Genomic DNA, 16,589 nt, shown 5'->3' on the forward strand with positions numbered 1-16,589 from the left:
TAAACGAAATGTGATTTGTCTGCTTTCCATTTCTTTTTCATCTTTTTTGTTTAATTAAAAAATGTCAATACAGATGGGAACCGACCTGAGCAGGAACAATAAATAAACTGTACATGATTGAGTGAGCGTCCCCAAACAAAACAAATGTAAATCCTAACCCCTGAATCAAATCCATAATTTTACATGATGCACCCTTTCCAGATTTCAAGAATTGCTAATTGACAAACATGAATATACACACAAATAGGGACAAGCATGGGTTATCGCTTACGTAGTATCGTGCTCGAGTTCCATTGTCAATAGTAGGTTCGTGAATATTTACTCTGTATGATCACCTGCGATTAATGCAAGAATTCAAGCTAAGATTTGACACATGAACTGGAATTGACAAATAGGCCATGAATTAAAAAGAAACGGGATGGTGGCGTTTTTGCTGTAGAGTATTACCATCTTCGGAAAAATCAAACATCCCACCGATCCATCCTTCCTCAGATTTTTCCTCCTCATCGTGAGTGTTGCTAGCACCAGTGTCATCCACTTCTTCGGTTGCAGCTTCAGTTGAGTCGTGGTAATCGCCTAACTCTGGCTTACTGCAGTAGCCTTCCTTGAAGAAATGCCCAAAATCTACTGTTTTCTCCATCCCTGCAGGCATAAAAACATCGGGTCTGTATTTTACCACATTTAATCATGAAATCTTATTTCTGGAAGGAAAATACCACTAAAGGCAGTGTTAGAAATTGTAAAATCAGTGGAGGAAAAGGGGGAGATGGGCCTAGATTTTTGACCCTTCTCTCTTTACTATGTTTAAGGGATTTGCAGAATGGCCAAGTAGTATAAGAGTTCTATCAAAGTTCTGGTATTCAAAATCAAGAGAATTCTCTATTCTCTAGACGATTGTGGTTGTGGTGAAAATGGGAAGAAAATGAACTTCGCACTTGATGCGATAGAGTACATCAGTTAATACATAAACTTGTCTGGTCTTCTAATTTCAGGAGGGGAACTGCCTGCGAATTAAAGGCAAATAAAACATCCACAAGCTTGGCAGAAGAACTTGTCACCGCCAAATGCAACCAGAAAAAAACGAAGCTTCTTACATTCAGGTAAGAGAAACATAAGCTAAATAATTTCACAAGTATGCTGCACAAAAGGCATTTATGAAAAAAAAAAAAGTATCTTACCTCCTGATTTTTCAGTAGAACTATCTGCTGGTGGATTTGAATGAGAAATAAAACGCAGGCCACCAGTTGTCTCTCTAGCTTGACAACGATCAGTGGAAGCACTATGATGTCGTCCTTCAGAGGACATGGATCTACATTAAACAACCAAGTAAAATACAAATGTAAGTACATAAACCAGGACTGCTGTTCCTACTTTCAAATGTAAGTACATAAACCAGGACTGCTGTCCCTACTTTCAGTATTGGATGATATATATTATTCGAGGGGGAGGTAAAGAAGAGAAAAGGGTAACCTGTAGCCAGCTCATAAAGTACCATTATGAAAAAGGACGCATTACAAAATGACCACGATAGATTGATTTCTTGGACATTTAGTGAAATATAGTAGACGAGAGAATATTCCATTCAAACTGGAAATTCGCAGCAATTCAATGTACAAACCAAACAAGAAGACATAATCAAGAATGCATAAGAACCAGAACCAAGGATAAGATATTCACCGGCTAGTCCATCCAGGCCTTGCACTAGAGTAATGGTCAAATACTGGCAACAAATCTTTGTGTCTTATCTCCAATTCATGTGAAGCCAACATCTCAATTTCAAACTCACCACCAAAATAACATTCGGCTCTTGGAGGTTCCATTGCATGGAAATGTATCTAGCAAACCATTCAAATTACTTACAGAAACCCACAATAAAACACGAAGGCATCAGTAATTCATGAATGCATACCTTCGACTTTTGCCATATGGGTAACCTGCAAGAGTTTATTTGCACTTCAGCACTAGACAGATACCAGGGTGTTCTCTCTGCAGATTTCATCGTGTCGCTCTTTACCAATTTCTTCTCCCCAGAAAACTCCTCCTGGGAACCAATTCTAGAGTTGTCAAGATAAGCGTTCTCTCCATCAAAGATGCCAGATACACATTCTTCAATTTCCAGATCATCTAGTCTTCTGCAAACATCCCACCATTGTGTAGGGTCAACTTTCACTCTGAATTCCTCATGTTGTGGGTTCACTTGTGCAGTTGACCAGGAATTGGTTCTACACTCGCTCAGTTCAACCCCTAATGATGATTGAATTTCATGTTGAACAACAAAGCCTGATGGGGTATAGACTAAGATGTGCTCCAACGCATTGGAGCTCGAAAGAACATCCAAAGAACCAGTAGACTTAGGATTGTGAAAAACAGCAGCAATAGCTCCAGATGGTACACTTGTCTTCCCAACCACTGAAGCAGCAACGTTGCTTACTGAATTAAGTAAGCCCAAGTCACTGCATTTTATCCGGGTGACGATAGAAGGGGTGCAAGTAGGTGGAGGAGAACAATGTTGCTCATTTGTGGTGAAAGATGAAGTAGACCACCACGGTGTAGATGAAGCTAAAAACAGTAAGGTACCTTGCTCATGAGTCTGTAAAGCTTGGATACCATCATCCCCCCCGAAAGGGGACAAAACAAAGATATGGCAAGTTCCTCTAGTTGAAATAATAGCAATCCACTGACTGTATTTACTAAAACAGATGTCCTGGATTACCTGTCAAAAAATAAAAAGGAATCAGGAAACTCATAAACCTTGAGTTTTTCAGGAAAAAGAAGATGGTATTAGAAGAATAATAGTTAAGACAGGGTACTTGCATATACTTACAGCAGTTGTTATACCCCGATACAACTTATAAAGATGCACATGTGAAGTGCCCCGGTCGTTACAACCAGATCCATTACATTTATGAGGAGGCATGATCCTAAAAACATTTATATTATTTCCATGTACAGAGGCAGTAACCAGAAGAGTCCCACTTGGATCAAAACATAAAGCAGATATTGGACTTGTATGAGCCCTAAATTGTGATATAACTTCCGAGGAAACAAGGTCCTTCACAGCTACCTGCAATAGACAAATTCAAGAACATTGTGGTAAAATGGCAAACCTAACATCTTCTATTATAAATTTCAAAGAGATAGTGTCTCATTCAGTCAGTAGTTACAAAATGAACATGATAATGTTAACAGTGCAGTGAACCTACCACGCCAGCATTCTCTGGTTCAGATGCTGCTAGCTTCCCAATTTTCCAGCCAGGAGAACTAGGACTCTCATGAAGTAGCTCAGGACAGTATTTGGATAGTTTTTTATAACCCATGTCACCCAGGGTAAGTATCCCTGCAGCTAAGTGTCTGCTGGATTCCATTGCATAACGAGCCATCAGGGTTCCACTCCCCGGAGATGTGGATGGACTAACACTAGAAGAAATGTTCTTTGGACTCACACGGCCCGTATTTAACATAAACGGGCGATTAGGAGGATAAGCCAACCACCTAGGTCCAACAGCCATCGGACCATACCCTGCCCCCATTCCAACAGGTCCTTGCTCTCTGAATCGGGGAACAGGATAGGTGACAACAACAAATTTTTTCTCAAGCGTAAGTGCATCAAAGCAATATACCTGCTCAATAAACAACCCAATCAGACTTGTAGTTTTTTTTTAGCATGAATCAGTACAGTATTTAAGTTCCATTAGAAATGTGATTCGAACATAAAAATGGCATGCACTCTTAAAAGCTATCTTGTTAATGAAGTATACACTTGCAACCAATTTTAACCACTCTTGCACACGACATATACTTCATTTGAGAAACAACACCTGATAAATTTATAAAAATTTCCTATATAGCCATGTAACAGCCAGGCCGATGAGAGTATACTCCAAACATAACACACCACAGCCAGTATGTGAAATAAAAACAAAAAGAGAAAATAAAACAACTAAAGGAAAAGTCACAGTAAAAATGCATTACATACTTGTTCTTCAAGGCCAATAGCTACCACTTGTAGGCTGCATCTAACCATAAACACTGCAGATTTAAAGTCAACCACCTTCACATATTCATTTGATTTCATTGAGTAAAATCGAATAGCAGATGGGGGGTCAAACGAGCTCCCTAGAGATGATTCTGTTGCACCATTAGTGGAAGACCAAGTAGCCCGAGGGTGAGCGATCCTTTCATTATCGTCCCCACCAACAACCACTAGCATAGGATGTGATTTTTTGTACACTTCAGCACCATTACAATTTGCAGGAGCTGGAAGAATTTGTAAAAATGTAACTGGTCCGTAACGCCTTGAAACCAGTTCACTAAAGCTACAGGCATCCTCAACATCAAAAACTTGGAAACCCTTTAGATAGCCAATCAACAAGACATGCCTGAAGGCTGTTGAACTATTCTCTAATTTGTCAAAGCCAGCCCATAATACCTGAAGAACACAGAGGATCAGATCCAGAAAAGTAGAGTCACTCTGAAAATACCCAACTATAAGCAACTATAAGCGACACACATAAGACTCCTAAATCGGATGTAAAGCTCTTACTACCAGATAAAGGCGAAAGATTATTATTGCACTAGTAAACAGGCCCAATGAGAGCATAAAAAAAAAAGAAAATCTCATCCTATTCATTCCGTGGCATGATTTTGAGGCAATTGGCGCAAATTTCCTCTGTTTATGATACACAAGTGACCATATTCGCACAAAGTGATCCAATAACAAGTGCCCTCTTAAGCAAGGAAACAAACTGAAACAACTCACTTCAACAATTTTTAAAAATTAATACTTCCAGCAACCTAGGACAGGATTAACATGAAAAAGATTTTGGAGAAATCACTGGGAAGAGAGAAAAATCCAAGGGAAAAAACCAACCTTCAAATAAAATAAGACATGGAACAGCACTTACGTTAAAATAAACACAGAGAGGTGGTCAGTCAATTAATAGTTGGTTCCCTTTAATTTAGGTCATTAAATCACTCAAACGGTTTTTATTTTTAGACAGAAAAACAACACAAGGGGGACTTGTACTGGAATAAATTAGAGATACAAGCATCCTAGGCCGCCACACATTGGTACATGAACTGAAAATTTTCACAAATGAAACCACCATGAAATTAAAATCCCTTTGCCTACAGAGTTCCTTGAATCCTAGAGCATGTTCTTTCTCAACAAGTATACGAAAGTAAATTTGATTGTGCGGTCTGATTGGAAGGAAGTCGATTCAAGGTTCTATTTCCGTAAATTAAGTTTTTTCTAATCACAAAAAAGATTTTCACACGCTAAAATTAACTTCTGATGCGATTCATCTAGTTTATACAATTAAAACAAAAAACTCAATTATTAAGTGCTCAAACTCAATCAAGACATCAACGAAATGAACTGAACTAAAAAAAAATAAAGAAACCAATACAATCAAACACTTTAATAAAACTGACCACTACATGAAGTAAAAAAAAAGCAGAATACAGACAAGAAGCTTGAAAAATAATGTCAGAAATGCCGACCTGCTCTTTTCGATCGTCTCCAGAGGAAGAAATGGAGGCGGCGACAGACGCACCGGCAGACCGCACTGCGGTGCTAGCATTCGTCGATACCGTTTTGATACAAGACGAAATAATTCTGAGAGAACTAGGCAGCAATTTGCTGTTTTTCCCCTTGCTTCTCCTCATTTTTTAAAGATAAATCCTTCAGACTTTATCCTCTCAGCCTTTCCCAACCACCACCGACTGACGAGTAACTCCCGATTCAACTCCACCGCCGTCGTGCTCCGCCGCACTGGCCGACGCGTAATACTTACCGCCGTCGATCATCAAAAATCTGCGATCGCAGGAGAAATGGGAACACCACCGCGAAACACTCGCAAAAATATTCGATGATGTTCGCAATTTTGGTTTCCTTAATTTTGCAAAAATTTAGGAGTTTTGACTTGTAGCGCATGCTTTCTTTACTGTTTCTATATTTATACACGCTCGCGATCTCCTCCGCTTCTTTTTTTGTTTGCGCTCGGATATTCATTTAAAATCATTTTTACTATTTATTTCTTATTTGGTTTATTTTCTTGTCCCAAACTTTTAAAGTAAATTTTAGAATAATTTTGTAACCACGTCCTTGAATTGATTAAATAAAGACAAATTTAGTTTTATAAATTTTTTTAAAAAAATATTTTGAGTTATATCTTTTTTTTTTAAAAAAAAATCAGTTTATTACCACATATGTTATTGAGATTAAAATCATAATATGAATTATCAAAAATAAAACACATGAAATTTATATTGCTTTTCATGCTAGGTATGAGTAAGATCGATCGTCTTACAAATATAAACTCATGAAATCGTTTCACAGTAGAATTATTATTTATTCAACTTGATATATTTTTCTTAATGTACTAAAATAAAATTAGGACCATTAAATACATGTGAACATCCCCAAATTTTATGATCTATACAATGAGAACATGGACACTATTATTTAGTGAATGTGAATTATGATATATGAAAACATTAATTAAGCGATTGAAACTCGACAGGTCATTAAAATCGCTGAAAGAAGCAAACAAATATTTATTTACTTTTGAAAATAAGAGATTGAGTGTTGGAAATAAGAGTTATAAATATTGAAAATTAGTGTGTGATAATGTATGTGATGATGTATTTATTTTTGGATTATTTACAAAGAAGTTCTATAAATAGGCCTCTCAATTTGTGAAGAAAAACACAATTGAGTAAACAAAATTTTAAAAAGTATGTAGTTTAATATATTTTGTGAGTTTGAGATTTTTACTTTTTACTGTGAATTTTTATTTTTAACATTTATTACCTTTTTTTTAAAAATGTTGGTGCAAATATTTGGTCCAATCTTCATTATTCCTCTCAAATTATTGAATGACCAATAGTATTTGAGTACCTAAATTTCATAATTAGCAACTTTATTATAATGGCATCTAATCAATGAATGTCTGAGATAACAAGTTAACAGAAAATGGAATGAGTTTTCTTTATCCATATTTTGGGAAAGAGAGAACTTAGTAAAGCAACCATTCCTTTGATAATAATTATCCCTTCTTGATTCAGGTATAAATTTCGATTCTTGTTATTGTTGGTAAATAGTTGGGAATCTTGGATCTAATTCAAAAAGAACATGAAAAATATTTTGGCATAATAACGGATAAAATTACGGATAAAATTACGGATAAAATTATTTTCTATCTCTTACATTTATTTACATCAACGTGACATAAATCTCTTTCATTATTAAAAAAATATAAGTTTAAGCCCATACATAAACAAAAAATTACCCACCCCTCCCAACGTTGTCATAAAAATAATTTCCTACCTATATGAAGGTCTCTAGGTCAAATTTCATGGGAGAGTTTAATTATTAATAAAAAAATATAGCAAATGGAAAAGTAATAAATATAGATAATTATTTAAGTGGGTGAATTAACTTCATTGTACCGTGTTGATAAGTCTCAGGCTATTAAATTTTATGCTGCAGGAAAGTAATTGACTATGCAACGGTTTAGGGAAAGGCTAGGGACATGTATAGTAAAATTAATTCCACATAAATTTATCCAATATATGTTCTTAAAAAAACTTGAATCACAAAATTTTATTTTCAAAATCAATAGACCTCTGTGATAAAAAAAAAAAAATAAATCACTAGACCTCTGATTTATGTTTTCATGGTGAAATACTACGCACATAAAATAACAAGGCAAAAACTTGTGTGAGACGGTCTCAAAGGTCGTATTTGTGAGACGGATCTCTTATTTGGGTCATCCATGAAAAAGTATTAACTTTTATGCTAAAAGTATTACTTTTTATTGTGAATATGGGTAGGGTTGACCCGTCTCACAGATTAAGATCCGTGAGACGGTCTCATGTAATAAATATTTCATTCTTTTAAAAATGGAAATTCCGGAGTCATGAAGTATATCTCACTCGGTATATGTCCAAAACTGAATATATTACATCGATTAACTATGACATCAGTGTCACTTCAATGATTCAAATCCGAAAATATATTTCTAAAAAATTACGCGACGAGTTCGGATAATCCTATGCACCAACATGATACAATGTCGTTTAAGTATCAAGGGTCATGCGTGTTTGCGGATCCAAACCTTTGAAGCCTCTGTTGAAGCTGTATTCTTCTGCACTAAAAAGCTCTTTGTAGTACTTCTTCCAACTAGACAGCTTCTTACATTTTTTTTTTATCAGCTCTAGGCTGCCACAGTTCCCTCTCAAAAGCAACAGAATCTGCATTAACCAAATCCAAAATCAAAACAAGAACGCTTACCTCGTGTAACATCATTAACACGGGTTGGTTTTTGTTTAATAAAATAATACATGCCTGACTCATTCGAGGGCGTCTAACCGGAGATTGTTGGATACATAATGAAGCAGCCAGGATTATGAGATTTAAGTGTATGGGATTGTAGTTGTCACCAAGTGAGGGATCTACAAGTTCTCTTATTCTGTTCTTTTTTAATAGAGGTTTAGCCTGACACAAAAGAATAACAAAACAAGATTTGATGCATATGTGCTAACAATGTTGCTCCAACTATGATGCACTCAAGCATGACTGAGCTCTACTTGCACTATACTCAGGGAAAATTTTTAACACTCAAAACTGAAGCTTGATTAGTGTAGTTTGAGCACGACAAGCTCACTTTTCTCGATCATCAATCGAGCTCATATTTGAAATCAACTAGATAAAATTAAGTGAAAACTAACAGTTCAGATGATATTTAGAAAAATGAAAATATTATTTGAGCTTGAGACAGTTAAAGCCCATGATCTTGAAGACACTCAAAGCCCATGTGATAAATGACAAGCCCATATATTATGGGTCCAGTAAGCATTAGGATCAATCTAGAAGAATTTATTGTTGAATCGGTTGTAACAGAATGCGGATAAGATTTCACGTGTCAATAGCTGGTAGCTTGATTCATCTGTATAAATAAGTTATCAAAGTGTAAATGAAAAGCAAGGAAGAAATGTTTCACACCTGTATTGTTATTCTCCTTCATCTACTTTTCTAAGTTGGTATCAGAGCCACACCATGGCTAACGCCAGCACTGGCAGTGCTTCGCCCATCCTCACCGAGGTGGCAGCAACTGTTCCAACCTTTTTGTCTATTAACCCAGCCAATCAGATTAATTCCGTTAAGCTAAGTGACGATAACTTCCTTCTATGGCATCTTCAAGTTCTTGCTGGAATTCATGGGCTTTAGCCACTGCTACCTCAGAATCTATCCATCCGCAGCTTTAGCCACTGCTACCTCAGAATCTGCCGAGGATGATTGGTGGTTTCCAGATTCAGGTGCTTCTCATCATGTTACAAACAATCTTGGAAATCTCGCAATTGGCTCCGAGTACACTGGAGGTGGTAAGGTTCATATTGGAAATGGTGCAGGTCTGTCTATATCTCACGTTGGTGATTCTAAATTTCGTCCTTCTTCCTCTCGCCCCTTTATATTAAATAACTTGCTCCATGTCCCTCATATTACTAAAAATCTTCTAAGTGTTAGCAAGTTTGCTCATGATAATAATGTCTTTTTTGAGTTTTATCCTTCCTTTTGTCTTATAAAGGATCTAGCCACGCAAGCTGTTCTTCTCCGCGGAATTTTGCATGAAGGTTTATACAAGTTCACTCTTGGGACTCCTCTTCCAGCCACCTCTCCACGACCCACATGCCTTCACTCCACATTTTTAGCCTCATCTACTATTCTTCACCAGCATTCAATCAAGGACTCTCCATCCATTTTGGACCAGTGGCACTATAGATTAGGACATCCACCCTTTCCTATTGTTAAGCAAATTTTATACAAATGTAATTTGTCGATTCCAAGAACTGCTGTTATGAAATTATGTGAAGCTTGTGAACTTGGCAAAAGTCATAGACTCCCTTTTCCTAATTCACAAACAGAATTTTCAAAGCCTCTTGAACTTGTTTTCTCCGATGTTTGGGGTCCTGCACACACTCCTTCACGCAATGGTTTCAAGTACTATGTCAGCTTTGTCGATGCCTTTAGTCGATTCACATGGATATACTTTCTTAAATTCAAATCAGAAGTTGTTCAAGTTTTTTCTCACTTCAAAAACCATGTGGAACTACAACTCAACCATAAAACAAAGCTGTTCAATCTGACTGGGGTGGGGAGTATCAATCCTTAAGTTCATTACTTCAAACATATGGGATAACACATAGAGTTTCCTGTCCTTATACATCAAAACAAAATGGTGTCGTTGAACGAAAACATCGTCACATAGTCGACACTGGTTTGTCTCTTTTAGCTCATGCTTCCATGCCGTTACATTTTTGGGATGATGCTTTTTCCACGGCTGTTTACCTCATCAATCGATTGCCTACAGTTGCTCTTCAGGGGCTTATTCCTCTTCAGTGCCTCTTCAAAAAGTCACCAGATTACTCTTATCTTAGAACATTTGGATGCCTTTGTTTTCCATGCCTTCGTGACTATAATCCTCATAAACTTGACTTCCGCTCCATCCCGTGTACATTCCTTGGCTATAGTGACAAACACAAAGGGTATAAATGCATTAGTACCACTGGCCGTGTCTTTATTTCAAGGCATGTCAAATTTCATGAGCAAAGTTTTCCTTTCCAGAAACATCTTGTTGGTTCTAGTACCACTTCCATACCTCAAACCTCTTCTCGTTCGTTTCTGTACTTGCCAAAAGTTCCAGCTTCTTTTACCTCAGCATCTCTAGCGTCTCCACTCAATGACTCTTCACCTCAGAAGTCCTCTGCTCAATCTGATAATACATCAGCAACTTCATCTCATGTTTCTTCATCCCCTGAACAAATAATTTCTTCACTATCACCTTCTCCTCAAGTTATCACACCTGCGCATACTCCATTGAATCTTCACCCGATGGTGACTCGTTCCAAGGATGGGATTTTCAAACCAAAAGTTCACTTATCCATACATTCCAGCATCTGGGAGCCATCCTCATTTCAAGAGGCCTGCTCACATCCTGAATGGCGAAAAGCTATGGAAGTTGAATATCAAGCACTAATGCAGAATCATACATGGACTCTTGTAGCACCACCATCACATTTACCTATCATTGGGTGTAAATGGGTTTTTAAACTCAAAACAAATCCTGATGGCTCTGTTGCTCGATATAAAGCCCGGCTTGTCGCAAAGTGCTACTCTCAGACTCCAGGGCTTGATTACAAAGAAACATTCAGTCCGGTTGTGAAACCTACCACCATTAGACTCGTTCTGTCTTTGGCCGTTTCTAAAGGCTGGCGAATTCAACAAGTTGATGTCAATAATGCCTTTCTACACGGTCAACTTACTGAGCTTGTGTATATGCATCAACCACCAGGGTTCGAAGTCTCAAGTCATACCTCTAATCTAGTGTGCAAACTAAATAAAGCTATATATGGGCTCAAGCAAGCCCCGCGAGCTTGGTTCGAACGTTTATGTCATTCTCTAAAGCTTATGGGTTTTGTTGAATCTAAAGCCGATGCCTCCTTATTTGTTAAAACTCACGCCACTTCTGTAATTTATGCGTTGATCTATGTTGATGATATTCTAATTACAGGAAGTGACACTACTCAAGTTCGCTCACTCATTTCAGCGTTGCACAATCAATTTTCTCTTAAGGATTTAGGAGATGTGAATTATTTCTTGGGCATTGAAGTTTGCAGATCACTGGATAAGTCCATGACTCTCACTCAAACTAAGTATACACAAGATCTGCTTCTCCGCACCAAGATGAGTAATGCTAAAGCTTTGCCAACGCCAATGACTTCTGGTCTCAAGTTGTCTTCTAAAGAAGATGATCCATTTGATGATGTTACGCTTTATCGCAGCACAGTAGGAGCACTCCAATACTTAACTATTACTCGCCCAAGCATTGCCTTTAGTGTCAACAAAGTGTGTCAATTTATGCAAGCCCCTTCACACTTGCACTGGAAGGCGGTAAAACACATTTTACGATACTTAAATGGCACACTTGGATATGGTATTCGTATCACTCCTTCCTCAGCTTTTACTCTACAAGGATTTTGTGATGCGGATTGGGGTAGTGACCCTGATGATCGTCGATCCACCTCTGGTTTTTGCTGGTTTTTTGGGGCCTCGCCAATCTCGTGGAGCTCCAAAAAGCAACCCATTGTGTCAAGATCTAGTACTGAAGCAGAATATAGAAGTGTTGCTAATGCTACATCTGAGCTTCTATGGCTTCGATCTCTTCTTTCTGAGTTACATGTGACTGTCTCAAGTCCACCTATTCTTTGGTGTGACAATCTCAGCACAATTGCACTAACTGCCAATCCGGTATTACATGCAAGAACCAAGCACTTAGAGCTTGATCTCCATTTCGTTCGAGAAAAAGTGTTGGCCAAAGAACTTTCAGTACGCCATGTTCCTTCCATTGATCAACTGGCGGACATGCTTACTAAACCATTGTCAGCAATAATGTTTCATCGTCATAGGTTCAAGCTTTGCGTGGTTCCTCATCCCCTGCAAAGCTTGAGGGGGCCAGTTAAAGCCCATGATCTTGAAGACACTCAAAGCCCATGTGATAAATGACAAGCCCATATATTATGGGTCCAGTAAGCATTAGGATCAATCTAGAAGAATTTATTGTTGAATCGGTTGTAACAGAATGCGGATAAGATTTCACGTGTCAATAGCTGGTAGCTTGATTCATCTGTATAAATAAGCTATCAAAGTGTAAATGAAAAGCAAGGAAGAAATGTTTCACACCTGTATTGTTATTCTCCTTCATCTACTTTTCTAAGTGAGACACGGTGAATATGAAAGCTTGATATAATAAAGCCCAAGTTCTAGTAAAGATGGTGTTCCCTCTAGCCAAGTTTTAACTGAAACTCTTTGGAAACTACTTGCCTGTGGTCTTGGCTTGCTTCCGCCCCTGACTCAAGCCAATATTTGAATATCGAGAATCGAATTGCTCGACCATTTAGCTAATTTCTCAGAGCATTTTTTAGGATTACATGTGAAGGGGAGATGAGATAGACATACCCACATAACAAGGCTTTGCTGAGAGTAATCCAGGACTCGACACCCAGAAATAAGTTCCAACAGCAGAACCCCGAAGGCGAATACATCAGTTTTTTCATCTACTATTCCATGCATTAGAAATTCAGGTGCTAAATACCTGCAGCAACAATGGATTAGCACCAAATACCGATCATTCTAAAAAATTGGGTTGAAAAGGATTGGGGGATGTTAATTATACTTACCCGAAAGTGCCTTCAACATTTGAAACAGTAAGGTGAGTCCATCGATCTGGGAGCCATTTCGCTAGCCCAAAATCACAAATCTGAACCGAAGCAATAGTTGAGGTACATTCAACTAAACACCTTATAAATTTACTCCCAATTTTCTTGCTATCCAACAACACGGAACATTCATTGATATACCTGAGGTTCAAAGTCCTCCGTGAGCAATATATTTGCAGCCTTAATATCTCTATGAACGATCCTTCTTCGACATCCTTCGTGAAGATACAGCAATCCTTTTGCTGTACCTAACCCAATCTTGTGCCGAATATCGAACTCGAGCTTCTCTCTACAATCTATTTTGTCACAAAAATACGAGGAAAAACAACTAAAAATCTAGATCCAAAGCCTTAAAACAAGTGTCAGAACAATAAACAAAAAATCTGGATAAGGTGAACTAACTGTGAAGCAAAGAAGCCACGCTTCCAAGGGGAGACAGCTCAAGAACAAGGTACATCCCTCCTTCAACGCAGTAACCTATCAATTTAGCAGTGTTCGGATGATTTATGTGAGCCATTATGCCAAGTTCTGTTAGAAAATCATTTATTCTTTCCTCCGCCCGGCCTTTAATCAAACGCTTGATCGCAACAAGCTGCCCACCTCGCAAACAACCTCGATAAACTTCAGCATAACCGCCTTTCCCGATCAAATATCCTATGCATATGCATAAACAGACGCTCATGATTTACAAAATTTCCTAAGGTGGGCCATTTTTTTTATCAAGATATATGATCAGAATAGACACAAGGGGCAGGACAAAGTGCAAGAATTCGAACTATGACTGACTTGATGCATTTTGCTGGTAGAAAAACTCACAATTTCGCAAACGCACCCTTGGTCCAGTCGGGACGTATCATAAAGCTAACCTTGTGAAAAATTGCAGGTTGCTGTCTGGAGTTCTGAGAAGGTAAAACTCTTCCATTGAGGCTTGAAATAGTTCAGGTGAGGACCTAATACAACACTTGTCACCCCTAAAACTTCCTCTTGTGCACTACTGCTGAATCTTCTAGATATATTCAGGGATTTGAGGGAATGAAATGTGGTTAACTGCCCTTTGGACTTAATTCTCAATAATTGAAAAAATTTGGCCCATCTCGAACCAAGTTTCGGATCAATCTGAACTTCTGATTCTGAAGTGCTTGTAGCTTTTGAGGAATCTGTTTCAGATTCGGCACTTCTTAGAAAGTCCTCGAGCACAGTATCAGGGGAGCAGGCCTTTGATTTATCTTTCTCCGTCTCCATTACTGATCATACTCCAAATTCCACCAAGAAAATAAATACAGATTTCATCATTATGAACATATATAGTTCAAAGATTAGAATTACATGTTTATAAAGAAAGAGACAAGCTGTTCTTGCACTAGAACAGCTTGTCTTTTTATTCCAAAAATGTAACCAATCATACTAAAAAGAAACAACGGGACCAGCTTTTACAGAAATAAACATGAATTTCAAGAAATCCCACCGAGCAATTAATCTCAGATTCAACAAACAACATATTGCGAAGACCCAAATCACACAAAGAACTATTGCACAGTAAGTGAGAAATCCGAAAACCCATCAAGAAATACTTCTCGCGCAACAATTTAGGACTCGTGGAAATGTATACGAACCGTAGAGTAGAATCTACAACTTTTGAGTTTCTTCTTCCTCTGACAAAAACCCTGAAGCAGACTGAAACAGAGGATTTCTTCTGTGTGGTCCTCCAAAGCCAAGCTTACGATGTTTTAACTCGTTTGCTAAGCAAATGGAGTATTTTTGCCTTCAGCTGCATACATCGATGTGTGCATGAAGGAATGAAAGTGGCAATAATTATGTAAAGTTATCTTCAAAGACAAGGATCTTGAATTTACTCCATCCCTACCAAACACCCGTAAATTTGATTTTGATTTTGGAAAAAAAAAAGACATAATTGGAAATTTAGTTTTAATAAGATAACAATGAGAAGATGCATGAATGGGCGGCGGCGGCGGCGGCGGCGGCGGGTGATGCAGATGTGGACGCCGACGCTTGTGTGGACGTTTGTCTCGGCTACTCATATAATTTACGCACTCCCATATTTCACCCGAGTTAATTTTCGTGCATTTTAATTAATTTTCAAAATATAATTTTTTTAGATTTATATACAATAAGTAAATATAAATAATATTAAACAAAATTTTAATTCAAAATTAATGATTGGGTTTCAATTTTGCTATATTTTGTTTCTCATAAAAACGATGTTTTTATGAGAATTTGGGGAACTACGTGAACATAAATTAAATTTTAATATAAAGATCACTATATATATAGATTTTTTAAAAAAATATAATGATGTTAGATTAATTTTTTTAATTCTGAATTAATATTTGACTTCTAATTTTTTAATTAAGTTTGTTTTCTTTAAATAAGAATGGTATTAACTGAGAAATGGTATTTTGAAAAGAAAAAAAATTGATATGACAAAGTTAAAAGGTACTATGGTAAAATAAATTTTCAAAGTTAATTGCCGAGTTTCAAATTTTGTTATTTTTTTGTTTTTGGTTTATAATAATGGTAGTATACATGGGAAAAAAGTATGTTGGTACCAAGCACAAATAGATAGTGAGATGAAGTACCAACAGTCAGACATATGAAAAATCTCACAACAGCTAGTGAGATAGAGCATCAACAGACGGATATTTTATTTGGATCACTCATGAAAAATTATTACTTTTTATGTTAAAAATATTATTTATTATTGTAAATATGGACAAAGTTGATCCGTCTCACGGGTGAAGATTCATAGGACCGTTTCATTAAAATAATGTAAGTTATATGATGACAGCTAATTAATAGACCTTATACCCACTAAAATGTTATATTGGTTATGATCAGTAACATACGATTTCGTGCAACTTAAGCTTAAGAAAATAATTAATAATTGTTGTGAGTTAATTGGCCATCATAATTGCTTCTAGTGGATCATTTTTTATATGGTTTGATGTAAATTGAGGTATAAGTTTTCATGTCGTGCGCTAAATAAATTATATGTGTGTCAAATCATTTAAAAATAAAAAAAAAACAATCCATATATTAACCAATAAAATTTGATGTTCATATGATAAATAGATTTGTTATGTACTTTTAATATTTTTTCCATCAAAAGGCTACACAAGCCTGAGTAATACTGATAGGAAACTGATAATTACTTATATAGTGCATACATTGTTATTATATATAGTACATATTTATTTTATATTCTGTTATTGAAAAGAAGTCCTTAAAAATAATTAATTATTAATAATTTTTTCATACAAAATATTAGAATTTTGTTATGGATTCCTAAAATC

At 36.8% G+C, this 16,589-nt stretch overlaps 2 protein-coding genes across 3 annotated transcripts; both read right to left on the reverse strand.

Moving 5' to 3' along the window:
- On the reverse strand, window positions 1-5,988 carry LOC140989581 (autophagy-related protein 18g-like). The gene is made up of 9 exons (XM_073458856.1): window positions 5,503-5,988; window positions 3,977-4,429; window positions 3,200-3,620; window positions 2,825-3,060; window positions 1,910-2,713; window positions 1,678-1,835; window positions 1,179-1,309; window positions 448-642; window positions 1-335 (listed from the first exon to the last, which is right to left on the reverse strand). Exons 1-9 carry the CDS (start codon window positions 5,665-5,667, stop codon window positions 319-321), a joined length of 2,580 nt encoding a protein of 859 aa, XP_073314957.1. The 5' UTR covers window positions 5,668-5,988; the 3' UTR covers window positions 1-318.
- A 1,898-nt stretch (window positions 5,989-7,886) lies between these two features.
- Window positions 7,887-15,196, reverse strand: LOC140989592 (receptor-like cytosolic serine/threonine-protein kinase RBK2). Of its 2 annotated transcripts, XM_073458863.1 has the most exons (8): window positions 14,892-15,166; window positions 14,145-14,522; window positions 13,681-13,932; window positions 13,420-13,574; window positions 13,240-13,319; window positions 13,019-13,154; window positions 8,351-8,500; window positions 7,890-8,256 (listed from the first exon to the last, which is right to left on the reverse strand). In XM_073458863.1, the coding sequence occupies exons 2-8, from the start codon at window positions 14,518-14,520 to the stop codon at window positions 8,083-8,085; spliced, it is 1,323 nt and encodes a 440-aa protein (XP_073314964.1). In that variant the 5' UTR covers window positions 14,521-14,522; window positions 14,892-15,166; the 3' UTR covers window positions 7,890-8,082. The 2 variants fall into 2 exon arrangements, with proteins under 2 accessions (XP_073314973.1, XP_073314964.1); XM_073458872.1 differs by lacking the exon at window positions 8,351-8,500 and having other exon boundaries at window positions 7,887-8,256; window positions 14,145-15,196.
- Window positions 15,197-16,589: the final 1,393 nt, after the last annotated feature.

Source organism: Primulina huaijiensis, chromosome 1 (assembly GCF_012295235.1).
Source record: "Primulina huaijiensis isolate GDHJ02 chromosome 1, ASM1229523v2, whole genome shotgun sequence".
NCBI lineage: Eukaryota > Viridiplantae > Streptophyta > Magnoliopsida > Lamiales > Gesneriaceae > Primulina > Primulina huaijiensis.

What these genes read in the sequence shown, in the direction of transcription:
- LOC140989581 (XM_073458856.1), bottom strand. Translation starts at nt 5,667, where the DNA reads ATGAGGAGAAGCAAGGGGAAAAACAGCAAATTGCTGCCTAGTTCTCTC. An exon ending in CTATTGGCCTTGAAGAACAA is followed by an intron (nt 3,621 to 3,976) that starts GTATGTAATGCA and finishes TTTATTGAGCAG; the next exon opens with GTATATTGCTTTGATGCACT. An exon ending in AGGCCTGGATGGACTAGCCG is followed by an intron (nt 1,310 to 1,677) that starts GTGAATATCTTA and finishes TGTTTAATGTAG; the next exon opens with ATCCATGTCCTCTGAAGGAC.
- LOC140989592 (XM_073458863.1), bottom strand. Translation starts at nt 14,520, where the DNA reads ATGGAGACGGAGAAAGATAAATCAAAGGCCTGCTCCCCTGATACTGTG. An exon ending in AACCTGCAATTTTTCACAAG is followed by an intron (nt 13,933 to 14,144) that starts GTTAGCTTTATG and finishes GCATATGCATAG; the next exon opens with GATATTTGATCGGGAAAGGC. An exon ending in CGGAGGACTTTGAACCTCAG is followed by an intron (nt 13,320 to 13,419) that starts GTATATCAATGA and finishes GCTTCGGTTCAG; the next exon opens with ATTTGTGATTTTGGGCTAGC.